The sequence below is a fragment of the Rhinichthys klamathensis genome, unplaced genomic scaffold, assembly GCF_029890125.1.
Source record: "Rhinichthys klamathensis goyatoka isolate OS25496 unplaced genomic scaffold, OSU_Roscu_1.1 h1tg000137l_1, whole genome shotgun sequence".
In the NCBI taxonomy this organism is placed as follows: Eukaryota; Metazoa; Chordata; class Actinopteri; order Cypriniformes; family Leuciscidae; genus Rhinichthys; species Rhinichthys klamathensis.
Window position 1 is genome coordinate 565,598 of NW_026606672.1, and position 27,746 is coordinate 593,343.

At 44.4% G+C, this 27,746-nt stretch overlaps 1 protein-coding gene across 1 annotated transcript in view; it reads left to right on the forward strand.

The window, feature by feature from the left end:
* Positions 1-4,543: 4,543 nt before the first annotated feature.
* The window catches only part of whrnb (whirlin b), a 144,089-nt gene continuing 120,886 nt past the window's right edge, over positions 4,544-27,746 (forward strand). The window contains exon 1 of the mRNA XM_056257395.1: positions 4,544-5,512. Coding sequence (XP_056113370.1) covers positions 4,784-5,512 — 729 coding nt within the window. The 5' untranslated portion in view covers positions 4,544-4,783. The remainder of the gene's footprint in view (positions 5,513-27,746) is intronic.

Sequence of the window (27,746 nt, forward strand, 5' to 3'; positions counted from 1 at the left end):
TCCATCATTTTTTATGTTCCAAAGGTATTTAAAAAAGAATTTTCCATTATAACATTTTCCCTGATTTACTTAATGAAATTACAGCGTGCTTTTAACAGGAAAATAATATCATTTGGTCTAAAATATATGTATATTGGGACTGCACGCCTGTGTGAATTTAACGTCAAACTGGAAACTCTTGGCTTTCTTTACAGAGTGAGTTCATTTAATATTAATAGAAAAGAGAGAATTTCTGGTACTTTTTAAGATCACAAAACAGGGCGGCTAGAGGCCAAATCCAAAGTTTAAAATAGTGCTCCATAGGATGTCAGTTTACATCATTAGCACCCACCTCTTATTAACCTGCAGCTGAAACGGTATCTACAGTATCATATACAAACTTGAACAGCAGTGCAGCAGAAGGATTTAACTTGCATCACACCTATACAATATACACTGCTGTTCAGACTTGGTCATATGTCATAAAATGGCTCTTAAATCCCCCTGTCCTGTAGTGAGAGCTGAATACACCTCAGCAAGGTATCCGTAATGCAGTGTTTAATGGCGTGGTGTGCTCTGTCAGACTGGGCACTGGGGCATGACACTGCAGCACACGATCCCTCTGCTCTTTTATATTGCTGTAATTATGGGTTTGGCAGAGCCCAGCGTGACGCACATTTCCCTCAATTCCCATTAAGCATTCTGCTATTAATCAAAGCCGTACCGCATTCTGACTCAACGTTTACTGATCAGTTCTTCCCCTTCTACCTTCTTTACCTTATATATTTTTTATTGGTTTATATTTGTTGAAGAGTGAAAATTTGTGTTGCAGTTATGAGCTGTTGTAAAAGACATTGAATAAGTGTCAGGGAGTTATTAAGTTTAACATGTTTCAGTGTGAAAACGACCTTCTGTCTGTTTTTTTATAGGGGATGTAAGTGAACTGTATTTTGGTCTTTATGTAGTGCAGCCAACGGCAGTAATTTAATGGCCTTGACAGCATAACCTGTCGTAAAAGTTATTTGTTTATTCAGTGCATCACTCGCTTGGTACTCATAAGATTATGTGGAACTCTTTATCCAGAAAGTGGAGAGCATAAACCGACCAACTGTGGTGGTGCATGGAGAAATCTGGATTCTCGGATTTAAGTCAAGAGAACAGGAATTGCTGAAATTAGGTTAAACCATCCTCCTAACCACACAGCTTTATTAGATCACTCTCTCAAACATGTGTACATGTCGAGAGAAAGATAGGAAAGACAAAGATTCTTAGTATTTCAGCACCTAATTGGATTACTTTTGAGTCTGTATTATGTGTGACTTACAGCTGAGGTGTAATACACTCTCTTCTGCAATGCATAAAGATCAGTGAGCATCTCTATTGTCTCATTTAGGCCCATTAATTGTTCATTAATTTCTGCCACCATGCTCTGATGCCAAGAGCTGTAATTGCAAATTAAAAATGAATTTGACTCCTTTGCTCCAATGCCACCATCGTAAATGGCTGTAAACCAGTGGGTTGAAGATCCAGAATGATGAAGAAAGTTTAGCTGAGAGAGTTTATAAATGTGTTTAGTCTCATTTCGATCTTAAATGTACCTTTTTAAATCTCTAATTTTGCGACTGATGTGATTGTAATTTATTTATTTTAATTATTAGTACTTATTCTCTAATTTTATTATGCTGCACTCTTTGTTTCATTTGAATTATTGTTTTATTTATTAAAGTCAACATGAAATCATGTTGTCTTTAGAAAGAGAATGGTCAATTCTCTTATTATGAAATATTGCAGTATTTATTAAAGGGCCCCTATTATGGATTTTTGAAAATGACCTTTCATGTAGTGTGTAACATAGCTCTAAGTGAATGAAAACATCCTGCAAAGTTTTAAATCTGAAAGTGCACAATAAAGTTATTGTCTTTCAAAAGTAAGAGTCGACTCTGAGTCAATGAAATGAATCGTTTTTCAAACGAGTCATAAACCGTTTCGTTGTGACGTCAAGACGAAACAAACTTGAACCCCCTCAAACACTGCAGCTGATTCCTGTGGATACTGGACAGCATCATGTCGAGAAGACGGCGCTGTGCTCTACAATGTGAAGGTATAAAGCCATTTTTTTCAATGCCCAAGGACGAGCATGTGAAGAATCGGTGGTTAAAACGAATCTTTACCACGATATCACAGCAGTATAATCCTAAACTTTTGCGGTGTTCCCTTTATTTTACTGACGACTGCTTCTCAAATCTTAGTTAAATGCAGGATTCGCAAACCGCTTGCTCTTGAAAGATGGTGTTCAAAATACTTAGTTTTGAGTTTTATATTGTGTAGGTCTCCTGCTAACTGACTAACTCTAGCTATCACTGTCTTACTGAAATACTTCTGCAAAGCAGCTGTGGGCCACTATTACCTAAAACTGTGTCTATTAATGCATTTACTATTTACTTTTTCTAAGATTAAGCATGGAGCAAGATTTGTTTTATGATTCATGATTTATTCATGTGTGTCATTATGTGAAAAAAATGAATGCCCTTGTAATGATATCGGTTCTCTTTTCTGATGATGTGTTTACCGACGGGAGGGCGTCCCAACCTGTCACTCACATGAGATCACAGTAATAGCAAACCACAACTGTCCAATCAAGTCCTGCCAATCTTTTTCTTGTTCCAGAAGCGTTTTACTTGGATATATGTAACAATAAGGAAGAAAAGATGATTGCGACTTCCGTTTCATTACTATGTACAGCCATGCTGTAAATTCTTTGCCAAAACTAATACACTTTGTTGCTGTTGTGCCAGTAAATCGACTCGCTATGCACTTTTAAAAAGTATCTCAAGTAAACACTGTTTTTAAAAGGTGCTATATAAATAAAGCTTTACTTAGTTACATTGAAAATGAATTGGGTCAATGCAGACATAGACTTGAAAAGGATGAGGTTAAATAAATCCTTAAAGGGAGCAACAGTTTGTCCATATAAGATTATTAACAGCTCTCAGAGAGACTATGGTTTGTGTACTGCAGGTAGTGGATGTATGCTGACAGGCCTTTCTAATTCCTCTTTATGAGCTTAGAGGATGACACGTGTGTTTGAACTGAGCTTCACAGCAGCTGAAATCCAAAGTCTGGCCTAAAACCTTGCTGGTTGTCTTTTTAGCACATCAGACATCATAGACTGAACCAATATAATAAGGATAATTATTATTGTTATACAAAACAATTCATGGACTGGCCTGAATGTACAGTATGGATTATGCAGCTTTTCTCAGCAGATGCATTATCTGACACAGCATCTGTGAGAGTTGGGTTTTCACAACACAGAGCAGAGCTGCAGTTTAAGATGTGACATTACTCTCTTTGCACAGGCACAAAGGATTAGAGAGCTTGTATAAATGGAGCAATTCCAAATAAAGCACACACATATCCAAACACTGCCCTCGTTTTGTAAATCTGTTCAAAACAGCTTCCGCTACCTCCTCTTAACTTCATGTTTTTTTAAGTGTTCCAAAGGAAAACGTCAATCAGAATCAAATTTATTTTCCACTAATTATTACTGAAAAAATGTATTTAGGTTAATATGTTTTTCTTGATTTAATGGCTCTTTGAAATACTTGACTCTGATTTATTTTGATTGCGGAATATATTTTTGATCTCTAAATGGGATGTTCCACCATTGCTCTTAGCACCATACTTTCACGTTTAATAGCAGATTGATTATAATGCATATATTATAATATATAATGCATATTAAAATGTATTTACTTGTTGCGTAGCAAAGGACTATCTTTCTGAGCAGAAACTTAAGGCTTATCTACAAGATAATGGATTCATTACAGCTGAAATCAGCATGCTTTATTTATTTAGTAGTTTTGCTTCGAAATAAAAGGGACAATGGTTAGCCAGTACTGATTGTCCTGAGTTTTATTTTGCAATACTGACAGACTGGCTCCACATGATCCCCAATAAACATCACACGTAGAGGATCTGCCTATACAGTATATGTAAAGTAGAGATCCAGTTCGACTGTTTCCCCTGTAAGAAACACCATTACGAACTTTTACGTTATGGCCCTAAGTGCACAATGCTCTTTGGAAACGACTTTTCAATTGATAAACGTCAATGGCCCGGCGGACCTTGAACATTAAAAATAGCTCACGCGCAGGAAAGATGTGGTTTTGTTTGTCCAAATGCGTTCCTAGTTGTTTGTTCCTAAGCAACAGAGGCGCATCGCGCTTGCGTCATTTCCTCCGGAGCGCCTGTGTCGGTATCTCACAACGGACTCAGTAGTAGCGACAAGAAATCCGAGCGAGCCACAAAGCTGACCACGCGCGCTCCTCTTTTTAGCGCGGCTGCCAAACTTGAAACGTTCGTGCTGTTTTTTCTTTTCTTTTCTTTCTTTCTCGTTGCAGGACGTCTCACCGCCCGTTTCTTTTCGCATAATGTGTTACCAAAAGGATTAAAGTCACTATTACGGACGTCAAATCCTCGCGGGACTTAATTAGGGTTTGTTGTTTTTCTCTGGAAGAACAGTGGACTTTTTCTACTATAGCATTTAAAGTGCCCATTAAACAAATTTCATTCATGATCAAAAGTTTCGAAACTGTATTGCACTAATTATTCTGCCATTTTACTGTATCGTTGTTATTTTGAGCGCGCGCTCTCAAACGAGGATTTAACTCAGCATGAGACGAATCACCACAGGTTTAACGCACGAATCGCGCTGCATTTCTGTTTTTAACAAGAGACACTGACCGTGCTCCGTTCCTAATGCCTGATGTGAAATCTCCCTGTGGTTTTGAGGTGTCTGAGAATGAGCACGGATCTGGAGCGCGCTTCTCTCAAGTCGGGCGCGAACTCGCTGGGCTCCGGTGGCCGCGCGCTCTCCGTTAACGTCAAGAAGTTGCACAACGCGCTCAACGTGCTGCTCAACGACTTCGAAAGGGAGCAGTTCATCCACTGCCTCAACATTTACCACGCCAAGCGCAATGTATTCGATCTCGTGCAGACTCTTAAAGTCATTCTCAACACACCCAACAAGCGCCAACTTTTACCCATGCTGCGCCTGGTCATACCCCGCTCGGACCAGCTGCTGTTCGACCAGTACACGTCGGAAGGGCTTTATCTGAAAACGGATCTGCTGACAGGCAGTATCAAGCACGAGTGCTCGGAAGACATCAGCAGCACAAACGCGCATGCAGGAGCATCTCCGGTGCACTTTCTACGCGAGTACGAGCAGGCCGGTCCCAGTCATGGACCTGTGCGCGCGGCTCCTGTTTTCAGCACCACAGTTAAGGGGACAGCGCCGGTGCTGATGCAGGAAGCGCCTGATGAAATCCGCCAAGTTACGCTGAAAAGGAGCAAGAGCCACGAAGGCCTGGGATTCAGCATACGGGGTGGGTCAGAGCATGGAGTTGGCATCTATGTATCTTTGGTGGAGCCGGGATCATCCGCTGAGAGAGAGGGGCTGAGAGTTGGAGACCAGATCATGAAAGTCAATAACATGGTGTTTGACCGAGTCACTCACGGAGAGGCAGTCAAGGTGATGTGTGTTCTCTATGTTTGTGTGTTTGGGCACTGTATTTAAACATTTCCCGTCCCTCAACGTCTTACGTGGATCTGTTGTGAGAAATTCTTTCACAGTAAAAATAAAAAGACACTTGATGTACCATGTTGTGTTTATCAGACTGCCACACGCTGCTGGAAACGTCTAGAAAACGTAGGACCCGTATCGAAAGGGGCAGTTCTCTGATAAGTTACTGCAACAACTCTAAAAACTGTAATTGATTCCTTCAGTAAAACCATAATAAGTGAAGGGTTTTTTGATGCACTTGCACTTGAGATTTTCGGTCATTCACAGGTTTCAACTTCTGGTAATCACGAAAAGACAGACAGACAGACAAACATACAGCCTTTTAAAGCAAGGGAAATTAAGAGTACCAAAATTTAAAAACAGAATACAGATCTACAACAGATCCCCCCACCCCCCGCAAATTAAATAAATATGTGCACACAACCAAAAAGATTCACAGTAATAAAGAAAATAAAGGACATAAAAGAAAATAAAGTAAAAGAGTAATAGGTGCACGTATGCAAAAATGACTAATGTGACTAATATATACAGTATGTACAGATGGTTTGACAACCCTGACATTGTCCTATTAAAATTATTCAATAAATTATCATTTCAGTTCAACAATGCAAATTCTAAATATATCCTTGTGTACGCATTGCCCTGGTTGGTAATCACTGCTCTAGAGGGATCGTTCAGTGTGGCAGTCTGTGGAACCCCAATTGGTGCTTTAAGTATCTTTTTATTTTTTACAGTGTTGACTCCTATTTTGTACCAAACAGTCCAATTTGCTTCCCCTTCCCTCCTCTGATCCTGTAAAGTCCTTTACCAGTGTCATAGCCCTGCAGAAAAATCTTTGGCCGCAGTCCCAGTCAGAGTTACTGGCTTTAGCAGTGCTAAAATCAATTTTTTATTTATTTTGCCCACTTAATTACACAGAACTGTGCACTAACTTTTGGCCTCAACCCCAAACTGGCCACTGGCAGAGTGACTAAATCTTATTTGCTCTCTTCTCCTCACATGGTCTTAATCTTGACCTTTTTTTTTGTTTTTTTACACACATTTGCTCTCATTCCCTGTGTGTCCAAATGTAATATCAGAAAATTGGATAATTGACTCAAACTACACCACTGGAGCTGGTGCTGGTCTCATGCTTTGTGAAAATAATTGGAGGCAGGGGCGTAATTTGTGGGGGGGGGGGGGGGGGGGGATGGGGGGGATATAACCCCCCCCAATATTTAAATCTATGCATTACAACCCCCCCATTATTTATACCATGATCACAATATCAGGAGGCATACCCAAACTTCAACCCCCCCAATGTTCAAACCAAATCTACGCCCTTGATTGGAGGTATTGGTGTTCGAACAACTGTAATGTCCAGTTAGACATATGCTGAAATTTGCCTGTGGTGGAATCTCTTATCATCTCTAATTTTAGTTCTAGATTTGAGAGTTAAATCATAGGTTACATAACAATTGATGCTTGTACAGATGAAGAGCAATGACAGGCAGCCAACTCACTCTTACTTTCCTCTCCTCTTTGCTCACTCATTCTCTCTCTCTTTTTGACTATTTGTGTGGGCAGGCTTATTCTATGTTTTTTTTGTTTTTTTTAAAAAATCTTTTCAGCATTCACGTTAGACTGCTGAGGGAAGTGCGGCGTTCTTTTGAATCATCCTTGCTTTGTTGTACTGCCTGTCGCAATCTTGTTTGCCTGTCAGAATTGAATCCACAAGCTAAAAAAAGCACACAGCAAAAAACAATGTGAGTCAAATAGGCTAGTTGTATGGAAGCTAAGGGCTTGTAAAGATTTATTTTGTGATTCAGTCTGTCTTGATTGCAGGTTCCATATGGAGGGATTAAAAGTGATTGACCATGTTTACTCAAAGTGTCAGCCTGAAATAAATTTATCACATTGGGTGTATAGTTTACTGGAAGGCTGAGGTTGATTTGACATTATCAGAGTTGTTAACATAATATCTTATGGAAGATAACATGGCCTTCAGTTTTAAGGCAACCTTGCCCACATTGCTCTTATTCTGGGCAAGAACCGCTAATTGGTCTGACCAACATGTTAACTGACCAACCAGATGGATTGTCACAATATGAGCCATGTAAATACAAAAATATGTGTTAACACAATAATTATTATATAATACACATACCTTATTACTATTATACAGTAAAAAAATGCATTTAAGAAAAGACAACAACAATAATAATAACTTTGGTAACATTTTACAATATGGGTGCATTAATATACATTAATTCATGCTTAACTAATGCACAGATAATCATGTGTTAATGTATGACTCATGAAGAACTAAACCATTTATTAATGATTACTGCATCAGCAACTAATGAAGATTCTATATGATTAATATATTAGAAGATATATTTGCGGCGTCTTTTTTGTGTGTATTTGTTTTGTTTTGTTTTTTGTTTTCTTTTCCCCCATGGATCTGCCAGCTGTCAAACTGTTATACCTGGAGCAGAGCAACCTTTCGCTTATGGATCACACCCAGGATTTCCTCGACCTGGTGTGCCTGACGCACTATACAGATGACTCGCTCAGCGTATTTTACCACACTGGCCTGAGCAAGCAGACGAAGGCACGTCTGCCAGCGAATTGGCCCCGGGGGATTTCGCCGCATACATGGAGTGGGTTCTGGTGATGAATGGACTGGATTTCACCGTCAGCCCAGAGGAGGACACCATCCTCAATCCCGACTCAGAGTCCAGCCTGAAACCATCCTGTGAGATGGACACGACGCCTGAGCCAAACGCAGACAGAGAGCCAGCACAAGAAGTAGCAACTGAGCCCGAGTACACGTCTGACCAGGTGTGTGAGCCGGCCACATTGTCCATCGCCATGGGAGTTTTAGTGGAGATTGAGGGAATGGATTGGAACCACGGCCACACTCCTGCCATTGTGAGAGAGTTTCTGTTGGACTGAATATAGGGTATATGACCATCACAATGAATTGTTGTTTTGAAAAATTCCGATCCCATCCGAGTTGTTCGTCGCTGCAGCTTCGTTGTGGCCTCCACTTGCGTATCGAATCCATATGTTTGCAGCGTCTCATGCATGCCATAGGGTTCTAAAAATGCGGTGCTTAAGTTAAAATAAGTTCAACTTTTAAAACTTTTTAAGAAAAAGTAAAAAAAAAAACGTTTTAACCGCAAAACACATTCTGTGTGTGAATGGCCCATAACTGATCAAAAGAGAACGTCTCAGGTTACGACTGTAACCGTAGTTCCCTGAGAAAGGGAACGAGACGATGCGTCACTTGACGCCTTGGGAACGCCCCCAGCGTGCATGCGTCTGAGCATCAATGTCAACTAGTCCAATGGAAAGAATGAGCGTCACGGGCGGGTGACGTAATGACCAGGAAGGGATAAAGGCTCACCCGGTGAAACGCGGCATTAGCTTCAAAAAGTCGAAGCAAGCCGATCACAGGGAAGCAGGAAGTATGGCAGGGTGACGCATCGTCTCGTTCCCTTTCTCAGGGAACTACGGTTACAGTCGTAACCTGAGACGTTCCCTTTCGAGGGAACTCTCGATGCGTCACTTGACGCCTTGGGAATGAGAATACCCAAAACGCCAGAATTCCAAGTACCTGAGTGTCAGTCTGTTGAAACTAAGCACTAAGCACCTGAGAACCTGGGGCAGCATCCAGGTCTAAGCTGTAAAACCTAACGAATGTGAGCGGTGAGGACCAGCCTGCCGCATTACAAACGTCTTGAAGAGAAACTCCAAATAGTAAGGCTTTAGAGGCCGCCATACCCCTCGTAGAATGAGCTCTGACCGCCAAAGGACACGGCAGGTCAGAGTACTCGTATGCAAGTGAAATAGCCTCAACTATCCACTTACTAACCGTCTGTTTAGAAGCAGGAAGACCCTTCTTAGGTGATCCAAAGCAAATAAATAACTGGTCGGACTTCCTCATTGACGATGTCCGATGAACATAAGTATCCAGTGCTCGCACTGGACACAAGAGGTTCAGCCTTTCCTGGTCCGCAGATGTAAAAGGAGGAGGACAGAAAGCCTGCAGCACAATAGGCCTCGGAGTCAAGGTCGGCACCTTAGGGACGTATCCCTGTTTTGGATATAAGAATGCCTTGACCATCCCCGGTGCAAACTCAAGGCAAGTGGGGGAAACCGAAAGGGCCTGAAGGTCTCCAACTCTCTTAAGGGACGAAATAGCTAGCAGAAAGATAGTCTTAAAGGTAAGAAACTTCTCTGAAACCGAATCTAAGGGCTCGAATGGAGCCCTAGACAGGCCTTCTAGTACTAAAGCAAGATCCCAAGCTGGCACCCTAGTGCGAGTTGCAGGCCTTAGCCTCAAAGTGCCACGAAGAAAACGTGTAATCAGGGGGTCTCGACCCAACGATGTACCCCCCACCAGGGCGTGGTAAGCCGCAATGGCCGCCACGTAGACCTTGAGCGTGGAAGGACATAGACCTGACGTAAAGCGCTCCTGCAGGAACTCGAGTACTGTGTTCACAGAACAGTTAACTGGATCCCACTGATGTCGGTGACACCATACAGAAAAAACTCTCCATTTAAGCGCATATAGTTTCCTAGTAGCTGGAGCTCTGGAGCTTAGAATGGTCTCAGCAGCCTCAGCTGAGAGACCACTCTCTATGAGTTGGGCCCCCTCAGAGGCCAAACCCACAGGTTCCAAATTTCTGGTCGAGGGTGAAATATTGTGCCCCCGGCCTGAGACAGAAGGTCTCTCCTGATCGGGATCTCCAAGGGAGGACCGTCTAAGAGATGGATCAGGTCCGCAAACCAGATCCGACTCGGCCAGCGTGGTGCTACTAGCAGTAGGCTTATTCCGTACTGGCGGACTCGTTCCAGAACTCCTGGGAGCAGAGCAACAGGGGGAAATGCGTACAGACGTAGCCTCGGCCACGTCTGCACCATAGCATCCAGCCCCAGGGGGGCTGGGTGAGTAAGGGAGAACCAAAGTGGACAGTGCGTCGTATGCTGAGACGCAAACAGATCCACCTCTGCTTGGCCGTAAAACTCCCAAATTTTCTCCACCGCCTCGGGGTGGAGTCTCCAGTCCCCTGGCCTCAGCTCCTGCCTCGACAGGATGTCTGCCCCAATATTCTGGTCCCCAGGAATATACACTGCCCTCAGGGAGAGTACCTTCCCCAGAGACCACAGGAGGATCTGGTGCGCCAGCTTGCAAAGCGGAATTGCTTCAACGCATTGAAGACGGCCATCATCTCCAGGCAATTTATGTGCCAAGAAAGATGACGACTCCTCCACCGACCCTGAACCGAGCGGCCTTCCATTACCGCTCCCCAGCCGGTGAGGGAAGCATCTGTCGAGATCGTAACTCGATGGCAGAGAGCTCCCAACACCGGAACCTGGGTTAAGAACCAGTGTTTTCTCCATATAACCAAGGCACGAAGGCATCGCCGCGTGATCTTGATCATACGAAGTGGGTTTCCCCTCGGGGAGAACCCTCTGGTCCTGAGCCACCACTGCAAAGGTCTCATGTACAGCAGGCCAAAAGGAATCACGTTGGACGCTGCCGCCAAAAGACCCAACAGTCTCTCGAACTGTTTTACAGTGCGTGACTGGCCTAGCTTTAGCTCTTTGGTGGCTGTCAGGATAGCAGCTACACGAACGGGCGATAGAGTGGCCCGCATCGTCACTGAATCCCATACCACACCAAGGAAAGTGGTTCTCTGTACTGGAGAAAGCACACTTTTCTTGGCATTGAGCCTCAACCCCAACATCTGCATATGAGCGAGAACGACACCTCGGTGCCGAACCGCCAACTGCTCTGATTCCGCTAGAATCAGCCAGTCGTCGATGTAGTTCAGAATACGTATGCCCTGAAGCCTGAGAGGGGCTAGAGCTGCATCCACGCATTTCGTGAACGTGCGGGGTGATAAAGCTAGACCGAAAGGAAGAACCCGATATTGGTATTCTTTGCCCCCGAAAGAAAACCTTAGGAACTTCCTGTGCTGAGGGAGGATGGAGACATGGAAGTAAGCGTCCTTCAGATCTATCGTGACAAACCAGTCCTCGGATCTGATTTGAGTCACGATCTGCTTGAGTGTCAGCATCTTGAACTTGAGTTTCTGTACTGAACGATTTAACAGACGAAGATCTAAAATGGGACGCAACCCTTCATCCTTTTTTGGAACAATGAAATAACGGCTGTAAAAACCCGACTCTCTGTCGGGTGAGTACACCTGTTCTATAGCTTCCTTTGCTAACAGGGCCTTTACCTCTTGCTCCATTACCAGAGCCTGCTCGGGATGCACCACTGTGGGCAGCACCCCGTTGTAACGAGGAGGACGAGAACCAAACTGGATTCTGTATCCTTTCTCTACAATCTGCAGGACCCAACGAGAAATATTCGGCAGAAGCTTCCACGCTGCCAGAAAATTTACTAAGGGAACCAGCCTCTCGAGGCTGGTCTCTGGTGTTATCGAGACGGCTAATTCCGGAGCCTGAAACATAATGGCAGGAACTACCTGAACTGGCCGCTCTAAGGCCCCCCTCAGAGGGCGCGAAACCGATGCTGTGCCGCAGCATAGCATCAGCGACTCGCTGGAGACCGCTGCGCCCTGAAGCACCGAGGGTGGCAGGGTTGGCAGAACGGTCTCGTGAGGACCCCGAAATGGAACGGGCACTGTATAATGAGGTGTACACCGCTCCACTTCGGTCGGGGCTGTCCTCACAGGCCTGATGCATGAACATCAGGACCTTTTTTTTTGAACCGAAGCCTTCTTCGCCTGAAGAACGGTCCTCAGATCCGGCTTCGACTTAGAAGACTTCGGTTGAGAGGGTTGCGTCCGTCTCCAGTCTCTACGTGGAGGTGCACGAGACGCAACACTCTCTTTCTGATGCACACGATATGATGAGCTCGACGGCTGGGGCTGCTCACGCCCAGCAGCCCCAGGGGGCTGGACCCGGCGAGGGATAAACTTTTTAAAAACATCAGCTTGTTTCTTTGACTCCTGAAATCTCTCGACGACCGCGTGGACTGCGTCGCCGAAGAGACCAGAAGGTTCAAGCGGAGCATCTAATAAAAAGCTCGATCTTTTTCTTTAATTTCAGACAGATTTAACCATAAATGTCTCTCAGTAGCTACCAAGGCTGCCATAGACCGCCCAATTGCTCTGGCGGTCTCCTTAGTAGCCCTGAGAGAAAGATCGGTAGCCCGACGAAGTTCATGAATATCGTCATGACTGACTCCCTCACTACTATCCAGATCCCCCAGCAGGTCAGCTTGATAAGCCTGGAGCACTGCCATAGTATGCAGACATGCTCCAGCTTGACCTGCTGCCGTATAAGCTTTGCCCACTAACACCGAAGTGGCTTTGAGCGGTCTAGTGGGCAAAGCCGAGGCTTTCAGAGACGATGCGGGACCAGGGGAAAGATAACTGGCTAAATTCTCTTCCGCCTGGGGCATCGCCTCATAACCATACTCTTTCAGCCCTCTTATTCTCGAATAAGTGTTAACTTGAGGGCTGAAAAGACGTGATGAGTAAGGTTTATTCCACGATTTAGATATTTCATTGTGCAAATCGGGAAAAAATGGAAGCCCTCGTGGTGGAGATAATGTGGTGGAAGATAAAAAGCGCTCATCTAATTTGCTTTTAGGACGAGCGCCCTTCTTCTCAGATGGCCATTCAATATTTAATTTCTCTACAGCCCGCGACATAACATCCACCAGCTCATCATATGCTGGGGAAATAAATTGTGAATCTCTTTCCCCCATGTGTGTGCTTTCACTCTCCAAACTCATCGCATCAACCTCCTCGGAGGAAGAGCAATAAAGTAATGGAGGGCTCTCTCCCCGGGCGGAAGAAACCGCAGAGCGTGCTTCCGACACCGGGGGGAGAGCGTTGGATCTCTCGGGTAAGGAAGGAGAAAGAGCCCTCGGACCCGTCTCCAACCCCTCCGAAAGTTCCTTTTGCGATCCCCAGGAATGCAATCTCCGCGCTGCCTCAGCAGACGCGGGTCCTGATCCCTGCGGATCGCGAGCCTGCCCACTCTCTTTATCAAAGAGTGACAGGCGAGAGCGGAGCATGCGAAGCGGTAACATCTCACAATGCTGGCACTCAGCCCCCTCGAAGGCTGAGACCGCATGCTCCACTCCCAAACAAACGACACAAAGCTCGTGTGTGTCCCCACCCGTTAAATAACGCGGGCAGGGAGAAGCACACTGTTTGTACACTTGTTTAGTTTCCATCCTTTTCCGCAACAGACAACAGTAAATAGACAGAGACAAAATGACACAGATCGCTTGCTGAGACGCAGAAGCTAATGCCGCGTTTCACCGGGTGAGCCTTTATCCCTTCCTGGTCATGACGTCACCCGCCCGTGACGCTCATTCTTTCCATTGGACTAGTTGACATTGATGCTCAGACGCATGCACGCTGGGGGCGTTCCCAAGGCGTCAAGTGACGCATCGTCTCGTTCCCTCGAAAGGGAACCATTCTTATTTCACTGTTCACTGTTGTTATTTAAGCAGACATCTTAAATGAGCAAGGTTTTCTAGCGTATTTCAACTGCTCATGGTATGACCCATTTTAATGGTGGCCAAATGACACTTTAAAGTCAGTCAGCTAAAAAAATATATATTTATATTTACAAGTAAATAAGAAGATACATATTCATGAAGATACATTAAACTCCCCATTATTCGCACCTTGATAAGCTGCCCATTTTCGCATGTGTGATCATCAGCCTCTGCTTTTCTGCTACAGACTGAAAGCCATCTCGTGAGTGTATAATGCGCTGCGCTGTTACTTTCAGATAATAAAAGAAAAGTACTGTCATTTTCTGGTGTTATCTTTTTGATTGTTTGGGTATTCTACAGCCCTTCATCAAACTTCTCAACTCACAGTCTGCCTCAGATTGTTTTTAATCAATTCCTAAATCATAAAAACAGATCTGTGCCTAAATTAGGATTGGGTGGGCAAGGCATTTGGGTGGGCTCAGCCCACCTCTTCCCATGCCTAGATCTGGTACAGCAAAAGGTGCTTTCTTTAGGGCAGTGTATTTATATTACCCCATATAAAAAGATCAATACATCCTTTATTAAACCACTTTGCTGGGTTTAACGCATCCTCACAGGTCTCTGAGAAATGCTGAATTTTTAAATTCAATTCTAAATTAACAGTTTTTTTTGCGAGCAGCACCATACAATAGACAATAGTTTTTCTGAGCACGCAAAACGTTCCTTGTGCTCACGTGAAAGTCTGTGTTTTTTTATATTTGCAAATGTCCCTTTAGGGGCTCCATACAATACTAATATGTATGTGTGGCGGGCGACACGAGGGCAGTAAGAGGGGGGGTTTCTTAAAGATTTATAATTAATAGGATTGTATCATTCATACTCCGACTACGCCACTCTGGGAATTTCACCCAAAGAATTAGAGTAAGCCCCAACAAAAGGCACACACAGGTTCGAGTCACCTAATAGAGTCAGAGACATGGGTCGTCGTACAAAATTGAGTTTTATTAACAATTCTTAAAAGAAAACAGTATAAAAAGGATATAAAGCACTTTGTCCAAATTCAATGAACCCCTAAAGGTTTAGGACCAGGTCTAGACAGGGACGAGAGACACAGAGGCAGAGAGTCGTAGCATGCCACCCGCAGGTGCAGGACCGCAGGTGCAGGACCGCAGGTGCAGGACCGCAGGTGCAGGACCGCAGGACACCACACACACACACACACACACACACACACACACACACACACACACACACACACACACACACACACACACACACACACACACACACACACACACGGTGAGAAAGATACCGTCACCCAAGTAAGAATCCTCTGCCCCCGGTGCTCAGGCCCTGCTAACACACAAAAAGGGTATACATCAGATACAGAAATAAATAATCAGATAAAAAGAATCACTTCGATAGCTGGGAGGATTATAAGCGCTCAAATCATGGAAACCAAAATAATATTACAATTAATAAATTGGAATAAACAGTTAGTTGAAACTAAACCCAAATGTCAACGGCAGCAAAATATATGAAGAAATAAATAAAGAAAACAAACCAAACTCCAGTCAAAATTATTAATCAAAAAAACAAATCAAGCAGTTGGGAGCAAAATAAAGCAATCTAAAGAAATGAACTTATTTCAGAGAAATAATTGAAAAATAGATAATTCAACTTCAGGAGCAAAATCAAATAACAATGAGAAAGCAAGTAGAAACATCAAAATAAATTAGAATGAGAAAAGAGCAAGGATTACAGTTCAGATTCCAGCACCAATCCTTGCAGCTAATATCAGTTCAAAAGAAAATGAAAACTACATGAAAGCCAAAAAGAAACTAAAGAAAATATCAACTGAAAGTCCCAAATTGCAATGGAATCAGTTGACAGTTAACAGGGTCGAAACAGGATCGAAACAGACCAAAACAGGACCGAAACAGGATCGAAACAGACCAAAACAGGACAGAAACAGACCAAAACAGGACAAAACAGGACCAAAACAGGACAAAACAGGACCGAAACAGACCAAAACAGGATCGAAACAGACCGAAACAGGACAAAACAGGACCGAAACAGACCAAAACAGGATCGAAACAGACCAAAACAGGACAGCACTGCGGCCGGAATTGAACGCGGAGCACCCCGACTGGAATGTAGTTACAGTCCTTTACGGACCTATAACAGGGCCCGATCGCCGAGGAAAGTGAAACGTAGCTTTCTCTGGAGGGGAACTCAGGTTCTCACCACTCCTCCAGCGTCCACATCCAGTACACGCAAACAATAACAATTGTAGCGAGCTTGTGCCGCAGAAGACAGCAGCACGCTCTCCAGAGCAAAACGGTGTTTCGGTTCGGGTGCTCACGTCCGGTTCCCAGGAGGCAATAACGGGCGCGTATTAGTGACGCAACAATTCAACTGTGACGCCTGACTAGCGGTAACTGCGTGACTGTTTTAAAGCCCAGGAGCACATATGATTGGCTAGGCTGGCCATCGATCACAATGATGAAGAAAGACAGAAACGCCCTTCCTGCCACATATGGCTCTTAATGTCTTCATTTTTAAATGTTGAAACATCAAGCTATTAACTCCAGAGATTGAGATCTTGCGGAGCACCATTTAACATTTATTTTATTTTGGTTAATCGTGCAGCCCTAGCTTTTCAAAATAATTATAATTTTGAAAGCGATAGTTAGTTGGTTTAGTTGCAAATGTGCTCATCCATTGGTCAAAAAGTAATAAATTATGATTTTACAGTTTTTTTTATTCGCTTTGGTACTATTTTCACTAGTAAGGTGTACATTTTCAAAACTCTTAGTACAAAAATCCAAACTGATCACACTTGTAACACAGCTAGTCATTCTTTAAAAACATGATCCCATGCTTTCATTACAGTTATACATTTTTCAGTCCACATAATCATTGTTTCAAACACAAGATTATTGTAATATGTAATGAGAACGTTTGGTTCCCTTTCGAAGGGAACTCAACAATACGTCATCGACGTTATGGGGAAACGCCTCAGGCGTGACAGGTGTCTGAAATCACTATCAAATCACGTCAATCACATTGACCGGCGACAGCCCGTGAATCATTAGCGTGAATGATTAACGTGCGACCTGGAAGTATATAAGGGCGCCTTGCAAACATGACAAATCATCTCATCGTCTTCAGGGACTGTTTTGTCTGTAACTGCTTTGAAAATCAGGTAATTATGAAATGCTTTCAGAAGTGTGCAGACCCGTGCTCAAGATATCTGAAGCCGGGTGACACACGCGAACTGTGCATTTTTCTGTCTGGGAAGGGAGACGCGCACAGGCAGTTCTCGAGGGAACTGCCTGTACAAATTGTGATCACGCCGGTCCCTCTTCTCGAGAGAAGAGGGTTCAGCGTCTGGATGTCACAGATGAAGCTCGCCGATCGCCTTGAGAGGGGTGTAATCCTCTCAGACGATGCGGCGGCTGACGAGAAGCTGCAATTGGATGAAGTAAAAAAAAAAAAAAAAAAGGAAAACTTAGTCCGGCAGCAAGCGCTCTCCCGGACAAACAGGAGATGGCTGATGAGGGTGGTAATAGTAAGATATTTTCCTGTATCTTCTCAGCTACCCTGCCCCGTGTATGCTGAGCTGGTGGTATTATAGAACGCGCCGCGGACAGGCTGCAGCTGCCGTGGCTGCTCGTTGGGGGAGAAATCGCTCGCGATGAGAGCGTTTTTTCCCCGGTCATAGAACCACCAGCTCAGGTGAGCCTTTCATTTCTTCCCGATCTCATACTGAGATCGAGAGGACATGGAAGAACCCATACTCTGCCTGTATCCACCAACATCAGCAGGCTAGTCTCGCTGATGTTGAGAGGATAGGAGAGCGTGGGTATGCGTCGATGGGAAAACAATCGACACTGAGAGCTCAAACCCTGCCAGTTGAATGGCAGAGCATACACGTCAGCGGGTCAGGCCGGTGGTAGCCTGCACATCATGGCGGTGTTGCAGGTACACCAGGCCAATCTGCTGGGGGATCTCGACCAGGGGGTGGGGCCCCTGAGGCGGTTCCTGAGCTGCGCCGCAAATGAAAAAAAAATGTGTGTGTATATATATATATGTATATATATATATATATATATAGCTCTCCGGGATGGCGACGATACTGGCCACGGAGAGACATTTGTGGTTGAACCTGGCCGACATCGGGAGGAAAGAGAAAGGCTTTCTCCTCGATTCGCTGGTTTCGCCCTCTGAGCTTTTTGGCACCTCCGTGTTGGCGGTGGTTGGAAAGTTCAGAGAGGCGAAGGCGCGCTCAGCTGTATCAAGGACATACATACCGCTGAGATCCGTGTCCACGCCCAGACAGATGGGAGGGCCTGGCCTATCATGGTCCGAGGAACTTAGATAAGGCCAGAGAGCCAGTGTCACCTCTCGTGGGCCTCCTCCGTGGAGTAGTAGGTCGCAGAGGAGGCGCGACTCCCGCAAGAAGAGGGATCTGAGGGAGGTGATCCGGCACAAACGCACGTTGCGTTGGTCATGGATCATCTTCCCTGAGGGCGTGATTATATCTTAGCCCTTTCCTCTCTTCCCCGACTCCCCAGGCGCTTCTTACATCAGGCCTGAGGCTGGGCTCATGGTTAGAACAATGTTCTGATGGCCCGCCTCGGCTTGGTTAGTGAGAGTGCCTCTTTCAGGTATGTAAAGGTGGTAGACCCATGTTCATGAAGAACTGTCTGGTGAGTCTTCACTTCGCACGCCGCAGGTGAGCTGCTGGTCTTTCAAAGAGTATTTTTTGTGATTAAAAAATAATATGTTTCTCTTTACAGACCTCGTTCCCTGTATAGAGTTATGGGGCCATGTCAAGGTAATAAGGTAAGATAACTTTTTTGGATTATCAGGGCCCTGAAGTTCCCCGTTAGGTGGCCAGAACGATAACTATGTTAGCCTTCGGGCTATTAGCCACCTCAGGGTAGAGTAGTTGGTCTCTCTCTGATAGAATGTTTTACTTAGAGTGTTGACTGACGCTAGAGCTTCAGATAGATCTTATGTCCGGCCCATGGGACCGTTTTGACTTTTCTGAGTATTTCGCCCCTTGAGCTCTGTTGAGTTTTCATTAGGTTGAGCGTTCTGCAGCCCTTTGTATGGAATAATACAGACTATATTCTTTAGTAGGCTGTGGCTCCTCTGAGCCCTCAGATAGATCTATGCTTACAGGTTGGCCCTCACCAGGGCCGCCTCTGTAGCTGGCCTAGGCTGTGCCAGGGATATTAGAGGCGTTCTGCTAAAATTAGCATTTCTTCCTCTGACCCTTCACTTTGTGAATGTAGGTTTTTGGCATCCCTGTATAATCAGCCTCCTCCCATGGGAGTCGTTAGGCCAAGGCCCGCCCCCTTCTCTGCATTCTGGGGTGACTAGAGTAATGCAGCGTGGTGCAGAGGATGGTTTATAAGGACATGGTAGGCCTCAGTTAGGCCTCCGTGGTATATAAGTCCTTTTGAGCAGGGTTAGGCCGTCTTTCGCTTCACAAAGAAGACTGAGTCTCCTGCCCGACCCTGCCGTGCAGAACTGGCCTACGGATTTAGGCCACCAGTGTGGGCTTCACTAATACCTTGCTGAGCTACTGCTCAAGCTGTGGGTTGTAGGTGGTTGGCTTTCATTCAAGCCCCACTCCCCTAGGTTGGGACCCCTAGAGCCGCTGGCTGGCCCGCACCCTGGTAAACTCAGGGTGAGGTGTGAGTATTCCCCTGTGATTCAGGGTTGGTGTGAGCACTTCACTCCCAGTTCTGTTTTTATCCTACCTCGCACTACTATGGCTCGGGTCGAGTATGAAGTAAGCCTTCACTTCTTCTTTGGTCGAAGTTCGCTCCCCTGAAGCCAGAGCATTGCCCTGTGCTGACGCCCATGCATAGATGGTAGGCCCCTGACTAACTGGGGCCTCCACTGAGGCAGAGTGACGTATGTTGTACTCCCCTTGTTCTAAGGGTATTAGCTCTCTATGCTGAGTACACTGCCATGGGCAATGTGATTAGGCACCAGGATGCTGTAGGCGCTGTGTAAACAGCTTATCTGCCAACGAAGGCTGCGCCATCAGGTAGTAGGCCTCAGCAGGCCTCCTTGTATGGGCAGCCCCCAATAGGGCGCTGTAGGCCACTTCTCGAGAGAAATGGTTGGCTTTGGTGGTTCGGGCAGTTGACTCACCGGTGGGTAGTAGGCCTTAAACAGGCTTCCTCTGAGGTGAGTCCCAACATTGTGGGACATACTTTATAGCTGCTACAGGTAGCTAGCCGTACTAGGCCTCCTGTGGGTGGGCCCAATAGTTCCATTGGTGTGGTATGGTTCCCAACAGTGTTCCTTTGTAGCAGAATTGACTTGCTGTCAGCTAGTAGGCCCAACCAGGCCTCCCTGATAGGCGAGTCCCCAGCTGGCTGGCCTTAGCAGGCCACCTCGGAACTGTCACCCGGACTCAGCTACCAGTTGCTATCAGGTGGTAGGCCCCTCAGGCCTCCCTGAAGGTGAATTCCCACTTAAGATGGTTATCAGGTAGTAGGCCTCACCAGGCCTCCCTGTAGAGACAAGCCCAAGGACGGGCAACTGGACAGCTAGCCTGGCTTACTATCGGGTAGCAGAAAAAAGCTCCCAGATATTATGGCTGTCAGGTAGTAGGCCTCACTAGGCCTCCCTGAAAACGAGTTCCCACATGCTGTGATTATCAGGTAGCAGGCCTCACCAGGCCTCCCTGAGGGTGAGTTCCCCACGTACTATCGCTATCAGGTAGTAGGCCTCTCTAGGCCTCCCTGTAGGTGACCACATACTGTTGCTATCAGGTAGTAGGCCTTACCAGGCCTCCCTGAAGGTGAGTTCCCACGGACTGTAGCAATCAGGTAGTAGGCCTCACCAGGCCTCCCTGAAGGTGAGCTCCCCACATACTGTGGTTGTAAGGTAGCAGGCCTCACCGGGCCTCCCTGAAGGTGAGCTCCCCACATACTGTGGTTATTAGGTAGTAGGCCTCTCTAGGCCTCCCTGTGGGTGACCACATACTGTTGCTATCAGGTAGTAGGCCTTACCAGGCCTCCCTGAAGGTGAGTTCCCACAGACTGTAGTAATCAGGTAGTAGGCCTCACCAGGCCTCCCTGAAGGTGAGCTCCCCACATACTGTGGTTGTAAGGTAGCAGGCCTCACCAGGCCTCCCTGAAGGTGAGCTCCCCACATACTGTGGTTGTAAGGTAGCAGGCCTCACCAGGCCTCCCTGAAGGTGAGCTCCCCACATACTGTGGTTATCAGGTAGTAGGCCTCTCCGGGCCTCCCTGAAGGTGGAGCACCCCACATACTGGGGTTATCAGGAAAATAGGCAGGCCTCACCGGGCCTCCCTGAAGGTGAGCTCCCCACATACTGTGGTTGTAAGGTAGCAGGCCTCACCAGGCCTCCCTGAAGGTGAGCTCCCCACATACTGTGGTTATCAGGTAGTAGGCCACTCTGGGCCTCCCTGAAGGTGGAGCACCCCACATACTGGGGTTATCAGGTAGTAGGCCTCTCCGGGCCTCCCTGTAATGTTTCTCTAATGGTGCTGGGTTTATGAAGCTAGTGGCCTCTTGCTATCAGTTTCAGCTAGCCTTAATAGGCAGCTGCTGAGGGCGAGCTTGCGCCCTGGCTCGCTAAAGTGTTTATTCTCTGCTATTTGTTCCCTCCTGGAACCTTTCCTGCCTACAGCCTGGTTTGCCTACCAGGCAGACCTGGTGCTCCCCTCACTGAGGGTCTTTATGAGCATGCGGCTTCCTGAGTCTGGTCAGACGGTCGTAGGCCTCTCGTGAGGCCTCCCGGTTAGATCAGCCATTAGGCCTTCACAGGCCTCCTCAGTGTTTGCAAACACTGGGTTGATCCATGGATCGAGTAGAGAAACTCCCCTCGCTAGCAAGGGTCATAAAGCACTATGCTGAGTCATACTCTCCGGGATATCCCGTCTCTGAGATCCGGGCCGAGTGGTTCACTGCCAGCGTCGCAGTCCCTCGGGTTGGATGCCTTACTTAAGGCTTTTTTCCAGAGGCTCTGTCTTCGGACAGACAGGAAGTGGCCAGACTAAGTGTCTATGTATCTGACGCCAGGTCAGGCCGTCCTGGTGGCATATCGGGGTGAGTACGTTCCCCTGAATAGTGACTGGCTGGGGTTCCTTCGGATTCCCTAGCCACATTCCCTAGAAGGGGCCCCTTCTAATTGAAGTTGTGGTCCTAGGCCTTTGAGCAGGCCCAGGTAGGCTTTCATTTAACTATGTATATGGAGGTTTTCCTGTTAGGCTTATAGCTTGGGCTATGACCGTAGGGAATGCTGTCACTGACAGCCCAGTGTGACCTGAGGGTGAGTGGTTCTAGCATTTCATTTGAATTTGCTGGTTCGGACAGTTGTCACTGCCTGAGGGCATGCACTCCCCTCAGCATGGCGGCGTGGGTATATCGTTCCCCATAACGTCGATGACGTATTGTTGAGTTCCCTTCGAAAGGGAACGTCTCAGGTTACAAATGTAACCTTTGTTCCCTGAGAACAGGGAACGAGACAATACGTCTCCCTGCCATGCCTCGGGGCTTGCCTGCCGTACAGTCCCTTCAGACGATAAGGTGATTTGTCATGTTTGCAAGGCGCCCTTATATACTTCCAGGTCGCACGTTAATCATTCACGCTAATGATTCACGGGCTGTCGCCGGTCAATGTGATTGACGTGATTTGATAGTGATTTCAGACACCTGTCACGCCTGAGGCGTTTCCCCATAACGTCGATGACGTATTGTCTCGTTCCCTGTTCTCAGGGAACAAAGGTTACATTTGTAACCTGAGACGTTTAATCACAGAAACACAACAGTATGATCTTCTTTCAATTTAGTACTTTTAACAATCAGTTCATTCAACAGCAAACAATGCAAGATACATGTTTCAAATCACCCATGTTGCTGAAATAATTACAGTACTACAGGCTACAGTTGCCACATTAGAAAATACACGTGCATTACCTAACTTATGTAATTGAATCCATAATGTTTGTAATAGTATCTGCAGTGAGTTATCAAAAGCTGTGATGAAGTATGACACAGCCATGAGGTTCTGTGCGAGAACAGAGTTTGCTGGCAATACAGTAAATGTGTTCACTCTATAGCCTTTGACTGAATCTATATATACTGTAGTGGACCTTTCCAGATAAAGGCGGAGTTACAGTAATGTGGCAGTCTCTACCATGGTAATCTGTCTACAGTATCACATGGCATACATACTGTAATGTAAAATGCTGTATTTGATGCCATCTGTCTCCCTTCTACTGATGCATCTCTAATCAATCTGTTTTACAGTCATTGACCGTTTCCTCTCCATTATACTCTATTCTGCTTTACAGTGTTTTCACAAATAGCAAATTTCTCTGTACCTCTCTCACACACACATGCGTGTGCACACACTTTGAACATAGTGGTGGTTATTACTGTATCTATAAATCACTTATGTAGTAAAAAGAATTCAATACATTTGGTTATCCATATCGGAAATTGCAAACAGGTTATAGAAACTGTATATACAATCAATATCTATAGAAATCTATAGGTGTACCAAATGATTAATTGATTAACCATTAAGATCAGTTGGATTAAATAATAGACAAATGTATTAAACTGAACAAAAAGAGATGCAAATCAAAAGTTTGATAATAAGAGCTTTATGAAAGGCAGTTACTGTGAATGAAACAGTTATGTAGATGAAACACTTATTTTGTGTTGTGAAAAGGATACTTTGTGATTTTGTGAATTGTACTAACACAATTGAAAACATGATGAAATGTTTGAAAAAAGTGCAATTTTGATGATCTGTTGTGATATTAGCACTAAGAGTTTTGAAAATGTACACCTTACTTGTGAAAATAGTACCAAAGCGAATAAAAAAAACTGTATTAACATAACTCTGGAAACAAGACTGATTACACTTTTCTAAATAGTAAATGTTGATGTTGTACCTGAATTTCAGCAGTTCTTCCAGTGCCATCTTTCCACGCTAATTGCCGTAGTTCCGGTTTTCGTGCCAAGCTAATAGGGGTGTTCAGAGCCAATCCTGTTGGGATACCTGCTCTCATTTATTAATTGGATCCATTTTGCTTCCCATTAGGAGCTGAATAATTCATAAAATCGTTTAATTAAACAGACAGTGTTTAAGCTGGAGAACACACTCATAGCTGCCTCAACTGTGAGCCTTGATTAGTTCTGACAGAGAGTTTGGCATGTGGTGAGGTGCGTCAATGGGTGGGAAACAATAAATCAAAGGATTAAATCGGCTCCAGGGATTCGTTTATTTCATTTAGTCGCTGCTTGAATTGACTTTCCATAGCCTATACTCCAATTTAGTATGATTACTCTTAGACTCAGTAGAAGGATCACACCCTAGCAAAAAATACACTTAAATCTGTTCAGTCATCCAAATCTGAATAACTAGAGATTGATCATTTGTTTTAAAGTGATCTGCTGAATAACAGGGGATTTGACAAAGAAGTACAGCTGGCAAAGTCACATTGTCTGCTCTCTCTGTTGGAGTCTCACCCCTATTGACCTGCCAGTCTTAAGCAATTATTCTCAATGACAAATTGTGCCGGCAATGCAAATAATGGCGACACAGCTGCTTGTACTCCTCTGTATATCAAGCCTTATCTTGATTCCCTATATTTCTCTCTTTCTCTCGATCTCTGTCAGTAGAATTACCAGTAAGCACTGAGACTTTCCGTGTCTTGTGAATAGCTAACAACCCCCCATGCACTTCCAACACATAGTACATGAGCCCAAAACAATGTGCACTCCATATCTGATGGCTCTGGAACAAATACATGCTCAACTGCACTGTTGCACATTGGGCATTTTATAAGAGGGAAAGTCAGAGATAATGCAATGGGGGAGAGTTTGTGGTTATGTAAGTGTCAGAATAATGAAAAGCTGATTTGTTTTACCAACCACTGAGGATCATCAAAGGCAGAAGTGGTGAATGGGTCGGTGAAAGATAAGATGGTTCAATTTATCTAGGCAAGAGAGATTTGTCATAGCTTGAAGGAAGAGAGGGAGAGGGAGAGATATTGAGAGGGGAGGGGCAGATGGTGATGGGAATGGAGTTTTACACAGTCCATCTGCTGCACTGTTATGGAGATTTTAAAAGGCCAAACGGATGCCGGAGGACCGATAGATGTAGAGTCAATTAGAGACCTCTTCCTCCCTCAGTTTTAGCTGAGAGGCTTCAAGAAGGAGACTTGTATAGAGTAGACCCTCCAAGATGTTGCAAAGTGCTTTTCCTTCTTTACAAAAACTCACAATGGACCTACTGTAAGTATGAATAAATAACTTATTTCTAAATCGAGAACTTGTATGAACATTAAAGCTTGACAATGTGATAATTCTGCATTATTCAAAGCCACAAGCTCGTCTCATGGGGCAATGGGAATGTCAAAGACTTTTGGTTAGTATTGGAACCATGTTGAAATCATAGTGAGTCTGCACCATGGGAATTTAATCTGTTTGTTACAGTTACCTTCTTGTGGAGCATGGACGTTTGGAGTTTGTAGTCATAGATTGCCTGTGTATGCACCTTCGGCCTTCCTGCTGGGTTTGAATGAGATAGTTGATCATCGCTCTGTCTTTCTTTCTTGTTTGCACGCTTGTGTATGCTCTGTTTCTCCTTCTGCCTCTTGTTATCCCTGGAGAATGACTACATCTCAACCCATCTCACTCTGCACTCATTTAGAATACAAATTCCACCGTTCACTCTTACTTTAATCATTGTGCTTCATTATTTTCCAATATAATTTGAAACATGTTTTGGCCAGTCTTTGGTATTGGCAGTTAAAAATGCATATCCTTTCTTAACAGACAGTGATGATGAGTAATTATTATGCCATGTCAATGAATTTGGCTCATATTGCGCTTTGCTGTTACAAACTTATGGAGTTACAAATGTCCTTATAATGTCCAAATATCCTGAGAATATTTGTAGAACTGCTGTTAAAACCTTACTGTAACACTACTAACCTTGAAGACATAGTCACCCAAAAGTCAAAATTCTGTCATCATTTACTCACCTTTATGTAATTGAGTATTACTTTCTTCCTTTGTTAGAACACAAAATATGAATATAAGATATTTTCCAAAATCTCTACCGCTCTTTTCCATACAATGGCCCTAATTTATAAAACCATTTATACATTTACACAAAATATCTGTTCTGCTCATGTTTTTTATGAATGAATGAAATCATACAGTGACCAGTGTTTCTAGCTTTGTGTGACAAGCAGGCCAAAATATAAGCTTTTATTCACTGATAATTTTTTCCCAATCCGCTCTGAAATAGTATTAGTGCATGTGCTTATTAATATTAAAAAAACATTGTTTTAATTCCTTGAATTAATTAATTTAGCATGAATGAGACAGGAGGATGTCAGGAGTTTAAGCTGTCATCTACTATAGAAAAGATCATTTTGATTTTGTTTCATAATTTTAGTCACTACATAATTCCCAAACTACAATTTGTGCAATTGTAGTGGAAACTAGTAATAATGCAAAATGAAAAGGTGTGTCCAAACTTTTGTCTGGTAGTGTAAATGTAGTTTATTTAATTATTGCTTTACAAAGTTGTATGATTAAAACTGTGGGTGTTTTATAATAACAGACTGAGAGGAATTACTCATCTGTAGCCTCACTGATGAGCTGTTCTGCTTTTTTTCTAAAGCTCTATCTAACAGAACAATTGTTCATTGTCTGAAATAAAGCACTGCAACCAGCTACCATTCGACCTCTGTCGTGACACTTGCTGCCCGTTTAAATTTCTTTCTGTTTATGTTTGCCTCACTTTGATCTCTCTCTATTCAAGCCCCAAAAACAGCAATTACCACAGTGAGGACAGCAGTTTCGTACTGATGAGTTGGTAAAGTTGTCTACTATTGTTGCTGTCTGCTGGCCTTGACAGATATTAGATCAATCTCGCAGCACGCAGACGTCTGATTCAAGGTATAAGAACGTGTCTCACTGCTGCCCTTGGAAATGACATACTCCATCTGTACTAAGTGCCTGTCTGTGCATATGCTGCACTGAATCATGTCAGTGAATCAACATTGAAGCACATTTCTTTATGAGATGATGGTTTGCTTGCGAGGATACACAGTAGCCCTGTTTTTATTGAAATTGAATTGAAAAGACTGATTTTAAGGCAAGAACCCATAAGAGAGACCAAGAGCAATTGCAAATGGTAATTCTCCATGCATATTGAAGGTGACAGCAAATTTATCTGGTCTCTTATTTACCATATTACCTAGCCAGTTCTATGTGCTAAACTAGTTTTTTTTTAATCTAATTTTCAACCCAATACTTTTCAGATCAGAAAAAGCTCTCAGGCCTCTACCTGAATGAAAATCACTTTCTGCATTTTTCTAAATGGTGCATTTCAATGTAAAACTCTCTTGCTGTTTGAGGGTGTTATCCACTCTTGGGTCTGTCAGATGCTGAACAAAAAACTAAGGAAGAGTCTTCCTGAATTTATAGTGACTGACAGTACTGTCGATACAAAAAACTGAGTTTTAGCAGAGCTGTAGTCTTGTGTAATGACACATAGTGAAAGACATGGAGAGTTTGTGTTGTTAGGTATGATTGAGTAGATTTATAGTGAATTAGAAGTGCATACTTAATTTAGATTAAATTAGTCAGTTAGTCAGTCAGTTAAGAATTTTGTAA